We start from the raw sequence: 15,260 nt of genomic DNA on the forward strand, positions 1-15,260 counted from the left end.
AACTGATTTCAGCTTCTCCATTAAAGTCAATTACACTCCAGAAAGATATTAAAAAGTTCAGAATTTAGAAGAGCGATGCAAGACTCATTCAACACAGATCCACTTCAGAGTGGAATCCTGAAGGAGCATTCCATTTACATTATCAATTAATATCAGAAAAATGCCTGGTACATAAGTACTTTTATGGGGAAATTTTTCAGATTCAGGACTTGGTAATCCAACAAACTAAAAGTATAAGTTTAAGTTCTTCTACAAGGCATTTAGCAAAAAATTAAACTGAAAACATTTGTTTAACAATCAGAACGGTAGCTAATTCTTGGGACAGATTACCAGGTTACATGGTAATTTTCATGTATTTGGTATTTTTAGATGAGCCAAAGTGTAATTCAGCCACTGGCTACCATTCTAGACACACAAACCACATTCCCAAAGCAATGTTTCTACAACACAATAGCCCACAACATCCTTGGGGATATAAACTTTGCAAAACCTTGTCAGAATGATTAGATGTACATTTTTTCTTTTAATGTTTTATTTGATTTTAGTAGTTTGAATTATGCACTCCTGGGTAAGAAACAAATATTAGTATTGGCAACACAAACATTGTGAAATTTTGCTCGAATATAATAATCCTAAGACCTTACCTGTCTCAAGACAGCTGCTTGTTATTTTTGTTCTCTACAATAAACCCAGAAGAATTTATCTCCTTTGTCTTTTACCATCCATGTATATGGCAACACATATGACAACACACGCTTCTAGAAGCACTTTTTTAAAAAAGAAGCAAAGAGGGGTATGCCCCTTCTATTCAGATTTTTTCCTCCTTTGAAACCTCTCCAAAGACAAGGAAGAAACTTTTGGGTAACCATCTTTTGTTTGTTTGAAACCTCTTCTCCCTTCTACACAGTCAGACTTTGTGATATAAATTTTGGTAACATATTTTGTCTTTAAGCAGCATCCCCTAGGGTAACAAAAACATTCCAAAAAAGTAAAAAATCTTAATTGACACTGCAAGATTATAAATGACTTATTGCTGGCTCCTCTTCGTTACAAAAGAAAAAATAGCAGAACAGCTAAATCATTCCATTTGCAGTTTAAAGCAACAATTCAATCCTGTAGTTTGTGCACAAAAATGGCCAATTCAACAACCAGCTACCTATATAATTGCTTGTTATGTTGATCTTCAAAATGACACATCAGTCCAGTTATTAGCAGAACAGCACGCAGGAATAAACTGACAAAGTACTGAGAAAACACCTTTAAGAAATTTATACCAAAAACACACTGCTAACAATTTTCACAAGTTGCTGCAAGTGCTCGCAGACACAGAAATGGACGAAGACCTCCTGTGACAACATCATTTCACATTCTGATGTGCAGGAGCCAATAAAACAAACAAACACACACACACACGACAACACTAACTAGCTAGGACTAGTTATAAGTTAAGTTTCAGAAGCATCCAGTTTGTTTTTCAAGGTTTTCCCCCAACTACCACTTTCACAATTAAATTGCTTTGGAAGCCACAGAACGTGTAGGCATATGCAATTACTAAGTACATGACAAAGTTATAAATGGATACATCACTGTATAATAAGAATCAGCCATTTTATTAATGTTTTTAATAATTTGCATGCATGTGCGTTCATATGCATATATATGACGACGTAAAAAGCCAAAAAATTGTTCTTTATATTTTTGTCTTTGGAGAAGGTAAAAATCTCCAAGATATGACAAGATTATTTGTCTGGATGGCTGTTCCAGACAAAAAGAAGAAAGGATTATTAAAGTGTAAATTACTCCAAAGTTTACAAGACACTTTAAAAAGTCTTTAGTTAATCTAATTCAAGAAAAAAGAAAATCAGAAAAATCATAGCTTACTTTCTTCACTTCAGAGTAACAAGATAGAACTGCGGGGGGAAAAAGAAAGAGCCGAGTACTGGTGACAGAGTAAACAGCAAAAGTAGTCCTTTGTTTAAGACCTGAACATTGCTGTATATGAAAGAAAAATAAAAAGGGGGGGAAAAAAGGTAGCACACTTGTGCTTCTTCCATAAGGAGGTTTTTATTCTTGAGAAGGAATGTAATATATGCTGTCAAACTCTGTGCCTACACTAAAGTTTGAGAGAAAAAGTTATTAAGTAAAGGTACTTTAAGGTACTGAACAAAAGAGGATCAAGTTAGAGACTACTTAAATATGCTAAACATAACGAAGCCCCATGACAGCAAATGGGACATGAGCAAGTGTCCTGAAGGAGCTAGGAAATACCACTGCAAGGTCACACTCTACTCTGTTCGAAAGACTGAGGCAATCGGGAAACATCCAATGACTGCAAATATGAAAACATTACACCCATCTTAAAAAAAAATAAAAAAAAAAAGTAAGAAAGAAGGGAACACCTCAGTCACACCTCAAGTCTCTGGGAAAATTAGAGCCCTTGTGGAGTCATTGCTATTTACAAGAATGACAAGAGGGTGACTGGGAACAGCTACCATTCTCAAAAAACTTTCAGAAAAGCAACAAGGAGAAATTTCATTCCCTCTCCAATCCCTGCAGCTCAAACATTCACCTGAAAAGAAAGTACCCAAAGAGCATATATCCTCTTCTAGAAGGGAGAAGTGTGTTTTTGCCAAGGTACCTATCCAAGATTTGAAGTCAACACACTGGTTCAACTGCATACTTCAGTACAGGGTCATCCTTATAGAAAGACAGCTAGTGTTGTGAGCTGCTTCAGTGGTGGGATGGTTAGCACCAATATATTTGGCACTGCAACATCAGACACAACAGAAGTAACCTATATGAATGATGAGAGAACAGCAGCAATCATCTTGGATAATTACTTCAGTGGTAAGGAGCAGTGCACAACAAACCTGCTGGAGCATTTCTCCTTTTTTCTCATATTCTGCTACCATAACTACACTCTCTCCAAAACTGACCTGGGGCATATTCAACTACTGTCCTCTTTGAACAACATTCGTAGACTTAAAGTATGGATCATTTTAATAATTTCAGAAGTTAAATAACTCATTTGCAATGCTTACCTGTACAAACAGTCCATATAGTCTGCTCCTTTGCTATATTCTTCCCAGTATCTGTGATACATAACCAATACTTGTTCTTCAGATTCCAGAACTCTCTGTGAAGGAAGAGACACACACAAACACACCCCCTAAGATTAATATGAAAATAGTATACCTAAGTAGAAAGTTTATAAGTATAAAGTAAAAGTTATAATAGGATTACCATTTTGGAGTAATAACCACAGATTCAAAAATCAAGACTGCACCTAAGCTTTAACCAGTTTGAAAATAACATCATTGCAATGACCTAAAAACAAGCTAAAAGCTTACTATGAAGTTTTGATAAGCCAACTACAATATCAAAAGTTGTTTTATTTTGTATTTTAAAAGAGTAATCTCTATAATTTATTTTATACTTGTCTCTATAGGAGTACTTTTGAAAGGGCATGAATAAAAAGCATGGTTCATACTCTTACATCGTGTTGGCACAATAACTCACGTAACCATCTCCCCACCGTTACAGACCAATTTTAAACCCATGTAGCCACACGCACACTGGAGGAGGTGACTCACTTCAGCCATAAACACTTAAAATCAGTATACCTTACTGGTTTAGACAAGTTCTTACATCTATGAAGAATCCTGGCAAAAAAACAGATTTAACAAAGCACAGATATACATGCACAAGGACCTAACAAATGTAAACATGTCTTAAGTTCTGTAAATCTATGCCCAAATCTTTTGGAGTTTAAGCTAATTATCACCTAAGAAGTTGCTGATGTACTAAACTTTTCAATATATATTCATATTCTAAAAGGAATAAGTTTAACAATTCAGATTTAAACAAATCACTGTGATTTGTGAAGGAGGATGAGATTCTAGGAATTTAACCATAGTTCTCTCTAGAGCACGCTTTTTAAAATTCTGTCTCAAGCAACAAAGCCTATGCAAAATTAACCCATGAAAGGAATGCCAGGAGACAAGGCAGAATCAAGAGTCCTCTCCTCTGCAGTATGAGTTTCACAAAGGCTTTCCAACATTATTTCAAAGAACAGTGGTGGAGAGCCAACTTAGGAAGTAGTGGAAAGCACATGTCCACTTCTCATAGCTTCTACCTGTGCTGGTGCTTGCCAGGCTATTCTCAGTGAACTCATTCAGCTCAGCAAATGAGCTGAGAGGAACTTTTTAACTGGGTTATCTGACAGTTTGGTGAACTGATTTAGTCTACGAAGGTGTCAGAAGTAGACCAGTGTAACCTCCCATTAAGGTGCTCAGCCTATCTTGTGAAACAAACAGGTACCTAAGTTCAAAATATAGTGATAAGCCATTCAGCAGTATTATCCAGAATTTGAAATTCTTCATTCCTATACAGTCACCAAAGAGAGGCAGGCATCTTATTTAAATCTAGTTCTCTTTTTACTGAAGTACAAGGAGCCACTATTCATCAATCCTATATATCCAACATGATGAATCATGATTCAGGTTGAAATCAGTCTTTGCTGATGACACAAAAGTTAATTCACAGCTGTACAGGTATACAAGTATTGTTATTTGTCATAACAGTATTTTACCTTTTCCCCTCCCAACCATTTCTGTTACTTCATTTCCTTCATATTTCAGAAGTTTTATTTAGTAAAGTATATACAAGCGGTTTCCAAATGTATCCAAAGTGGATACATTTACACCTTAACAGAAGGCTAATGACAAATTACAGTATATTTTCAAAACTAAGACATTTCTGTAACTTGTTTGGTTATAAGCATTTAACACAAAATAACGATTTTTTGTTAGCCTATACACACACACACACCCCTGAACACTCATCTGTGATTCAGTCTCATAAAATTTGTACAACCTCATCCATACAGAACACACAAAAACTCTCCCAAAAGTCATAAAAAGGCAAAAAATACCCACACATACACCAGTAACTATACAGGTTACCTTGTGCAAATGGCGTACATGATTTTCCAAAAAAATTTTAGTCTCAGTATAAAGTCTCTCTCCAAGAGGTTCTGGATAGGCCACACACAAAGCATAAATGTCTCTGGGCTCAAAGTCAAGGTTTATATCTACTTAAAGCATGAAAACATATCAAACATTTACAGAATCTTTTCCCCCCTCACATTTTAGAAGAATTTAAGTGAAATACAAAAGATAAAATGGTTCATTTTTTGAAATTTAAGCCCTGATCTACGAACAATCTAAGTTTTCAGATTCAATAATCAATAAGACTATTTCTTTTTGGATAATGGAAATCATAACTATTAGAAAATAAGCATCAATTAGGTTAAGAATGTGATCAGTCAAGCATAGAGCAGAGCAAAACATGAAGTTTTTTTCCCCCAGGTCCAAAACAATTTGCTGCCCCAGCACATACCCCCCAACTTCCCAGGTAAAACAGTTTTGTGGGACAACTCTGCAAATGAAGTTACTGTGGTGGTGGTGGTGTGGATCCAAAAACTTTGGTTTCATTTTTAACAATTATTATCATTTCAGTAATCATGTTTAGATCACAGAGCCCCACAAAACAATTATACTTGCTCACTTAAAAGGGCAGCAATGAACAGTCAAACTTCTTAAGCTGGCCTTGTCACTGAAGTCTCTTGCGGAGCTACACCTTCAGTTTGCAATGTTTCCAAAGTCTAGGGTTTTTTTGTTTACTTAAAAGACACTTTATATATTCCTCCACCACTTTGTAAGGAGAAGAATTTATGTTTCAGAACTTTGTTGCCAGAGAAGTAGGACCAAGCCAAGCTTCAGGTGAACATCACTGAGAAATAAACTAAAAATGCCAGGCTCATACATTTCAGCCTAAGTATCATACAAAACCAGTCATGCTGAAAATAATGACTTAGTATAGATTATTTTTAAGGAAAGTTCTTTAACTGAAGGATGACATGAAAGATGACAAAATCTGCTTTCTCCAGTTCACCTTAAAAAAAAGTGCCAGTCTAAAAGGAGCTAAAGGACATGAGGACAGCTGGCAAGTCATTTGCTTATTCTGTTCTACAGAATAATGTCAAGCTTTTATCGCACAACTTTTCCTAAAAGCACATTTCATTTTTTAAATAAAGGTATTGCTCAAAACAGAGAAGATACTGATGTAGGGCAACTAGATGGAAAAAAGCTTTATTTGGCAAGTGGAATCTCAGGGAGTGCCAACAATCAGAGTCGGATCTTGAGTGGAGTTATTTTGTTCATACAGATCTTTATCAGAATTCTCCTCAGAATGTCAAGAAAGAGGCATCTCTCAGAAACGTGCTCCAGAACAGACTGGTCACAGGAAGTTCCCATTCTGGCTCAACCTGGACTAGCTTGTTCATCTAACAATATCTTTGGGTCCAGAATTAAAATTTAAGAAGTTCAAAGACATACCCCTGAGTCAAACCTTGAGTGGTTTTTTCCCCCCTCAAAATGTTGTGAATCCCATAACAAAAAACTTTAGTGGAAGATTAATCATTAATATCCGATATTTTACTCCAGAAACTTAAGTCAAGGTTTTTTTCTATTCCTCTGTCCCTTGGAAGAAGCCTTACTGTTCAATAATTTATCTTTAATGGTGAAAGCCATCTGCCCTTTCAGTTCAGCACCCTGATCTGCAGGCTGAGAAAGGTCAAGGAAGCTGAAGCACAACTGATGCTTAGGGACCTCCACTCTGTGTTGAAGGACACAAGACGATCAAAAACCTTGTGTGATTTAAGTACTCAGGTAGTTGCTACTTGGAGGGCATTATGCAGCAGTGGGAAACTGAATCCATTCCAAACTAAGAGGAAAAAAGAAGATTAACAACTATCAACAAAAAATACTTCATTCGAGGCCCTAAATGATCACAAATATTGCCCTAAAGGTTAAAAAAGTAAAAGTATCAAGTTAAAACCACATATTAACAGACAGCTTTGAACAGATATTTTCTGCAAGATCAAAGAGGAGTTTCTGGAAAATTTCTGTGATTTCAATCTTCCACAGTAATAGCACACATCCGACAACTGAAATTCATGGAGCACATGAGGACTCACAGTCAGTAGAAAGAATCATGCTCGTATTATTCCCCTTGGATTGGTTCCTATCTTAAAGATACTCATTTAGGTACATCCAGATGTAAGTTTCTGATTTGTAACAGTATCCTTGTAAAATAAGGGTTGGAGGGTTGAGAAGCATGGGGGAAAAAAGGAAAAAAAAGTAATAGGCTATGGCCACACTGTACACTTAAAATCTGCAGCACTGATCACCCCGCCCCTATGCTGCAGCCCCCCCACCCTTCCCATACACTGTTCATCCATTTACTTGGTTGGTGGAACAATCAGTTCTACAGCTAGAAAAACAAAAACAAGTCAATAGCAGGAAGATCCTGATGTTTTACCTGTTCAAGAAAGCTCTATTGCCAAAAGGTAGCTAAGACATATAGATGAACTACCAATCAGTAATCCAGCTTGATTAATCTCTTAATTTAAACAGCACTCCCTAGCCTACTGAATAGTTAGAAGCAAAGTCTTAAAAGTTATTCAAGGTATTCCCAAGAACCAAATTTACAGTAACATCTCAAATAGAGAGACATAGCTGTCACTCATTTACTGGACAATGAAACAACTCCAGAAACATTTATTTCTGCAGAGGATCAGAGAGGAAATCTGAAGGTCAAAGGTAGCTAAAGATGACTCACAGTTTAAATAAAGTGACATACGATCTTTCAAGTGATCTTTTCCAGAAGATTTTAACACTACACAGTTGGGGTTTCCAGCTCATTGACATTTTAGGATTTCAAGTAGGAGATACAAGCTATGTTTAAGGATAACCTATGTTTAACAATGAAATTATCATCAGAATTATAAAGAGAACACTATATTCAAGTTCTGGGGAAGGATATAAGCAAGAAGTAATTCCAGAAGTGGAATTTGCACATTACAAGCCTCTCCCCCCTAAAATACTTCTAGTCTGAATATCTCATTTGATCTCAGCAGTCTCAAGAAAACAACCACTTGTTGCAATGGACTGCTGTAGACTGAAATCATGGGTCTTTGTTTTATCTTACTCACAGTTTGTTTTCATGTCATTGTTTAGACTATAGAGAGACTACACAGATCAAGTAGTACTATAATCAATGAAATAACCTTTATGAATTTCATTAATACATAGTTCAAATCTATTTTCCACCTTTTTGTTATGCTTATTAAGAAGCAAGAAAAACTAACAAACATGACATTTCCTCACCCATCTGAAGCCTGATCTATGGAAAGCCTAGATACCGACACTAATTTTAAAACCCTTGTAGGTGTTTTAAAACAGATTATTCCAATTAAGTTCAATTTAGCAGAGAATACAAAACACAGAATACAAAGCTATTAAAAACAAGAAGATACATTTTAGAAAGATCTAGCATTTAAACTAATACTTCAGATCTTTATTTTTACATTTAAAACTTGGGAAAAAAGCTTTCACACCAGCTGTACAGAAGAGCTACCACTTTCACAAAGTTGTTGACTACTTAGTGAGCAGCTTATGTTAAAACATATAACTTGATTAAAGCTAGCATAAGTACTAAACAGTCAACAAACATTTAAGCTGGAAGTTTCAAGTCACACAAGCTCCTCCAGGCATTCAGCTATAGAGGATACTCCAAAAGGCTTTTGACTGTGCCTGCAAGATGCTAGATAAGGCCCTAACAGTGCCACCTTCCCAGGAACATAATTAAGAGATAACAGTAAGGTATTAAGAATTACATGCCAAATGATTCTTGTAAGTCTGCTTCTTGAGTCTGCTATTCATAACTGTTCTCTTACTGATTTTGATCAACTGAAGAAGTCCCAAAAGAGGATCAACAGCAGACTGGGGTACAAGGCTTTTGCATAAGAAATTCTAAGTGGAGCAGTATGACAAGAGCAATCATTTGCAATATCTCATTCAACTATTATTTTGAATTTAAAATCCTTTTAGGTGTTCTTGTTAAAATGGCTACAGTTTTAAGCTATGAAAGTTGACAACTTTTGAAGACTGCAATAGGCAGTTCTTAAAAAACTGCTTACAAAGAATGGCTACAGCACAATTTGTCAGCACAACAGGCACACCTAATTAACCCAAAGAATCTGTAAGTTTTGGTTGTTTGAACTTGACTCCATGATAAGGTGATGTCATGCCCTCAGAAAACAATTACAAAGTTTTAAAATGAAAGAGCCACTTGAAGATTATTGCACCACTGCACAAAGCTTCACATCGACTACAATCAACTTAATATTTTTGTGTATATTTACACACACACTCAAACCATAGGAAAACCAATCCTGAAAATCAGTAACACATTCAGAAAGAGAAGAGACTTTACAGTCTAGCTCCTAAAGATAAAACAAGCTTATGCTGTAATAATTATGTATGAGAATCTTCTCAGAAGCTCTTTTTTTTTTAACCCAGAAGAAATGATAAATTTTTGCTAAGTTTAAACTGTTCTTCCCCAATAATCAAATCAAACTCGGTCAGATTTCTGAGGAACATCTGAGAAGCCTCCAAAAATTCTCCAATTATGCACAATGCCATATGGGCTAATGAATGCATAGACACTGGGCAAGTGGATTAGAACTGTTACACTTTTTAAAAGTCTGCTCAAACTTAAATCTTCTTAGTATAAACCCATTTGAAAAGTAAAATGCAAGCTTTCCATTACAACAACATCATATGTGCAGCTAGGACGTGAACAGCAAGACTGTATGATCAAAGCTAGAAAGATATGTTTAAAATAATTATTCTTAGCTATTGATGAATAGAGAGTCAATAACAGTGGAAAGAAAGGAAGACAGCTTTTTTATACACCCTGGCTATAGAAATGTCTAACATGGTAGTCATCAGTACACTTAAAAATACAAGGAGGAGACGCACATATTTAAAAAAAAAAAAAGTATGGATTCTCAGTCTCAGGTGTTGTTTTCCCCCCACACGCTTAAGAAAACAAAAAAAACCTCACAATCAGAATAGGAGGAGTTTGGTGCACCTGTTTTTGTAAACAGCTATAGCATAAACTAAATATTAATGCTACTGAAAGCAAGCAAAACTCAGACTGGTTTACTTTTTATTACAATGGTGATTTTCATACAGAATACTTCATATCCCTTTGACCATATCCACTGACTCCTGGGATTAATATCAGATACAACCTTACAATGGGCTTCTAACCACTGAAATTGTTACATAACATAGGCCTACTACATGCTAAACATACACAAACACACCAAGTCAGATTTTCACTTAAAGGATACGAGAAGCGGTCATTCCACGTTGCTCTTTCAACATAATCCAACATAACAACAGCTTTAATTGTTGTTAGCAGTTTGTTCCATGTTTCATCAAAGTCAACTACTCGTGGTTTCAGGGACATTGTGGGGCTATAGTGTTAATCTGCAGAAAAATTAAACATGTCAGACAACATCACATAATAATTAAAACAATACCTTTGACTTTCTTCATTTAAACTTTGTGCACTGCGACACAATGGCATAGCAACATGAAGAATGCAAAAAAATCAAATTCACAAGCCTTATTTTTAATATTATGGAGTATAACATTAAAGTTGCACAAATAGCTTATAATGTAACACCAATTTATCTAACATTGTGCCTCATGAAGTTAATCACCTTACAAAGGTGCGCATTTAACAGTGCCAAGTAAGGAAAGTGACTTTTCCACTTTTTTTGGGGGGGTGGGGGGGGGAGGAAGGGAGGCACTTCTGTCTGGGCACTTCAGCTGTAACTGAGAATTTTGGGCAGGAACACACTGAATGTATTACCAGTGTATACTGCCAGTTTGTAACCCATGTTCACCTCAAACTTTCAAGAGACATTTCTGGTGTTATATTTAAAAACCCACAAAACCCGAAAGCTTTGATCAAGATGACAAAAAGAAAACACCTCTAAACTCAGAGCATTATGCAGAGCCTGTGCAGTTTATCGTACTGTGCAGCAGGACAAACAGACTGAGTCTTTCAAATAAGAAAGGCTTGAAAATACAGAAGCTATGTTAATAAATTTCTATTAAAAATACTGGAAAAGATTTAGTGAAAGAAAAAATTAAGTTAGGGAAATAAAACTAGAAAAAAGGGGTAAGATGAATTAAAAAAGGGGGGGGGGTGAGAAAGGCAAAACTGTGACAGCCTCTTCTTTCTGTGTTTCCAGTCACCTCTGTCCTATGCACCTAATCTAGAAAGGACCTGATGTGTGACATTCCATGCACAAAGGAGGTCTAATTCTTGCTCAGAAAGATGCCATCCTAAGACTAAAACAAACAGTGAGAAGAATGTTCCTATTTCCATGTTATACAGATGGGCAAGTGATCCTTAACTTGCCCTCCCAAATTTTCAAGGTCAGAAGAAAAACAGAAAGCTAGTGACAAACAGATTTTTAGCAAATCAAACATTTTTATCAGGTAAAGAATCAAGTGATATGATGGAAAACTATATACCTACACAACCAACTTACTGCCTTAACCACTATTGGCTCTTTACTTTTCTCAGGCACATTAGTTCTCTCTCATATCCACAGGATATGCAATTTCTCAGTTTTAAGGAAAAAAAAAAACAGACAGACAAACAAAACAAATCTAACATGTACACTGTATGCATGCAAAATTGCATCCTGACTAGTTAATCAAGCTCCTTAACTGCTGTGAATTCAGGAATCTCAGAAGGTTGTTTTCCTCTCCCTACAATACAATAATTTCCATTTAAAATGTAATCAATATATTACCCAGATTTACCTTGATATCATACAACAATGAAGTAGCAACTAAATAACATCAAGGAAATGGTATCATCCTAGGTTTTATGAACAGGAAACTTTTTCAAGCAGAGGAACCAACAATCAGTAAATGATGCATGAATGTTTTTAGTTCAGTAGAAACATAAATTGTTATATTTGCAACATGGCTATTACTGTGTTTGGAAAAAAAATCCTTCAATTCTGATATGACAGTAGTGACGTACTAAACAGAAAATTAACTGAACTCACAAACAAAGCAACTAGATACAGTACATCTACCAAAGTAAGTTAAAAAACACAATGTGGTGTATGTTTCAAAGAAACATGAACCTCAGTAGGAGAAGTAAATTACAGTAAAGCCCACTTCTTGGAAAAAAAAGTGGTTTTCATCTATAAGCTTTAATGTAATTATTCCAGAAAACACAAGAATATTTGCAGATGACCCTAAGCAAAAATTATCATGGTTCACAAGAATTTTAAGAATCCTAAGAAATTTTGGGGGTATGCTTAGTTGAGTGTCATACGTTATGTTACAGGTTGCTCCCCCTGCAAGTCACTGTTGGTAACTTTAAGCAAAAAGATGCATTCCTTCAAAGACAAGCAAAACTGAGGGGAGGAAGGAAAGGTAAAGTCCTCCCCACAGTACATCCCAAAGAAACAGTAACATTGTATTTAGTATCACCAAAATATGTAATAAGTAAAGCACTATGCATCCATATATGCATAAAGGTATTCAGGTGTTAAATGGCTTAAGAAAGAGCTGGCTGAAATTTGGCATTTTGTGCTAGCTTTCGTGGTGATAAGAGTTTAGAATTACTTTATGTAAATGTTAACAAATTCAGTAAGGCTTTTTTTCCTGCAAGACACTGGGTTTGGGGGGCGGGGGGGGGGGTTTCTGCTGTACTTCAGTGCTTGCAGTGTGCAGGCTTACCAGATTAGTGTATAAAATGCCTTGTACTGATGCAAGCACCCTTGGTGGTAAAAATTATACCAGAGCAGAATATCAAGCCTAGGGTTTATACTACTCAGGCGGTGGGAAACCATACCTGTTTGACAAGCCCTAGGGTAAGCAAATATTGTTGAAACATATTTACACGTAATGAAGGGATGTTGCTTCCTTCACCCCAGTCTTTAAAACCCATTATTGTCACATAGAACATATTTATCCACACATATAAATGCAGACTTCTGACCAACATCAAGACGTCCCCCAAATTTCCAGCCTGTTTAAAGATGTCAAGAAAGGAGTAATTCCGAGCTGCAGCGGCGGGGGGACGAACAGAGGAAGGAGCGCCCGCGTTAGACATGACCGCGCCGCGCTTGCTGCCGCCACCCGCGCCCCAGGAGCCCTGGCAGCCGCGGGGGGGGCGCGCTCCGCGGCCGCGGGCTCCGCGCCCTCCCGCGCCGAAACAAAATCGAAACCGGCCGGGGCGGCGGCGGGGAGCGGAGCCGCCGGGAGCCCCGCGGCGCACCACGCCCTTCCCCGCCCGCGGGAGCGCCCGGCCCGCCGCTCGCCCGGCAGCCCCGCGGGGCGCTCCCGCTCCGGCCCCTCCGCGGGAGGGCGCTGCGGCGGCCCCGGCGGCGGCGGCCACGGCGGCGAGGGCTCCCGCCCGGGGCGGGGAGGCCGCGGCCCGCCCGCCCGTCCGCCCACAGCGCGCGGGGACGGGGACCGCCACCTCCCCGCGGAGCCCGGCGCTCCCCGCCCGCAGCGCCGGCGCGGCGCTCGCAGCCAGGCTGGGCGCAGCGCGGCGTTACCTGGCGGCCCGGGGCCCGAGTGCGCGCCGCCCGCCCGCCGGCCTCCCCCGCTCCCGCGGCTGCGGTCCCTGCCCCGCTCCTCGTCCTCACAGCGCTGCCATTACCCAAGCCGCTTGCCCCTCGCGCCCCGCCCCTCCGCCGGCGCCGCCACTGCCGGAGCGCGGGGGGCGGCACGGCCGCGCGCCCCGCGCCGCCGCCCCGGGCCGCATCCTCACCCGCGCAGCCGTGCGCGGCCGCCCGCCGGGCTCCCCCCAGCAGCGACGGGACGGGCGGATCCGACTCGTCCTGGCACGCAGTCACTTTGCGGCCTCGACCCCCCCGCGCGAGGAGCGCCGCTTGGTACGGCCCGCTCTACGGCAAGCGCGGGCGGCCTGAATTCCCCGCAGCGCGTCGGCTAGTCGCCGTGAGGCGCATGTCCGGTGGGGTCCCCGCGCACGCGTTGCTCTTCCACTGGCGACAGCTCCCTCCTCGCGCATGCGCGCCGCGCCGCGCCGCTCGCCACACTCCCGCCTGGGCGCCGCGCTAGGCCCCCGCTCGGCCCGAAAGGGAGTCACTGCCAGCGGGACGGGGCCGCGCCGCGCCGTCGCGCGGGCCCCGGCGCTCGCCGCCTTCCGCAGTGGCCGGCGAGGGCGAGCCGTGGCGAGGAGCCCTGCCCTGGGCGGGCGCGGGGGTCCCGAGCCCCCGGGGCGAGCTGGGGAGACCTGCGCTTCCGCGGAAGGTGGAGGCGCCCGGCCCGGCTCCCCGCGGAGGGGGCGAGGGCTCCGCCGGGCGCCTCGCCGCCTCCTCGGGTTCCTCCGCGCTTTGTTTTCCTTTCCAGGAAGCAAACAAACAGACAAAAGTTTTTAAACGGGAATAACTGAGTAAACCCACAGTGGAGACGAAGTGTTTTGCAGCCACGGCGTGCGCCAAGCCCGCACGTAGGCTGTGGCGGAGGGGCCCCGTGCTGACGGCTGGACGCCTTTGGGGCTCCCCGCTGCCCCGCGTTGCCCCAACAAGCCTCCTCCGCTCCCCTGGGCAGCAAAACGCAGGCCTGTCCCTGAGGCTGGTCCCGAGCTCGTGTTTTACAGCTGTCTCATCGGTTTTAGTGGCAGAAATGCTGTGGATTGACAGATGAGAGAAAGCTATGAAATACGTCAGAAAACATAAAACCATAACAAGTTGGGTGTGAAAGTGTAACTTTTTCTACTGATACACCATGTCTCAGCAAGGTGTTTGGCAGGCACATGGATACCTGTTCTAGTTCCTAAGAGCAGGGTAGGGAGATCTGATTCTGAGGACTATTTTCTCTTTCCCCTCTATAGTTGTGGACTAGTTTACATACAGCACTACAGAAATTCACGCTTGGATTACATTGTGGCAGTTTCTTGCATCTTGCCCCAGGAAATCTACTTTCCATCTTCTAGTTCTCCGGAACTGACTTGTTTTTACGGGCTCAAGCAACCGTCAAGTACTCTTTTTAGTAACTCTGTATCCCTTTCATGGGTAAACATTGCTCTCAAGGAGTCCTTTAACAGAGAATTACTAGATTACAAAGCAATAAATTAAACCTCTTTAGGCTGTTATATAATCGCCTCTATTTTTCCCCTAAGTGCATGTGTACCACTACATCATATAGAGTACTTTTTAAATACTTGCTTTATATTTCCTTTGTAAAAGGTATCCATGCTCACTCAGCATAAATCTCCTAGCTATTTTATTTTGTTTTCTGTTCGGAAGTTCCTGAATTTGAGGGATAGGAGGACAATGA

General features: G+C 40.4%; 1 protein-coding gene across 3 annotated transcripts in view; it reads right to left on the reverse strand.

Moving 5' to 3' along the window:
• The window catches only part of CUL2 (cullin 2), a 54,097-nt gene extending 40,151 nt beyond the window's left edge, over positions 1–13,946 (reverse strand). The window contains exons 1-4 of one of the 3 annotated variants that reach the window (XM_067291893.1): positions 13,729–13,946; positions 10,265–10,403; positions 4,965–5,067; positions 3,042–3,136 (exon numbers count right to left, since the gene is read on the reverse strand). In XM_067291893.1, coding sequence (XP_067147994.1) covers positions 3,042–3,136; positions 4,965–5,067; positions 10,265–10,383 — 317 coding nt within the window. In that variant the 5' untranslated portion in view covers positions 10,384–10,403; positions 13,729–13,946. Of the gene's footprint in view, positions 1–3,041; positions 3,137–4,964; positions 5,068–10,264; positions 10,404–11,756; positions 11,809–13,513; positions 13,615–13,728 lie in introns of those variants that run through there. The other 2 variants (XM_067291892.1, XM_013949317.2) reach the window with 2 other exon arrangements.
• Positions 13,947–15,260: the final 1,314 nt, after the last annotated feature.

This window comes from Apteryx mantelli, chromosome 2 (assembly GCF_036417845.1).
Source record: "Apteryx mantelli isolate bAptMan1 chromosome 2, bAptMan1.hap1, whole genome shotgun sequence".
NCBI lineage: Eukaryota > Metazoa > Chordata > Aves > Apterygiformes > Apterygidae > Apteryx > Apteryx mantelli.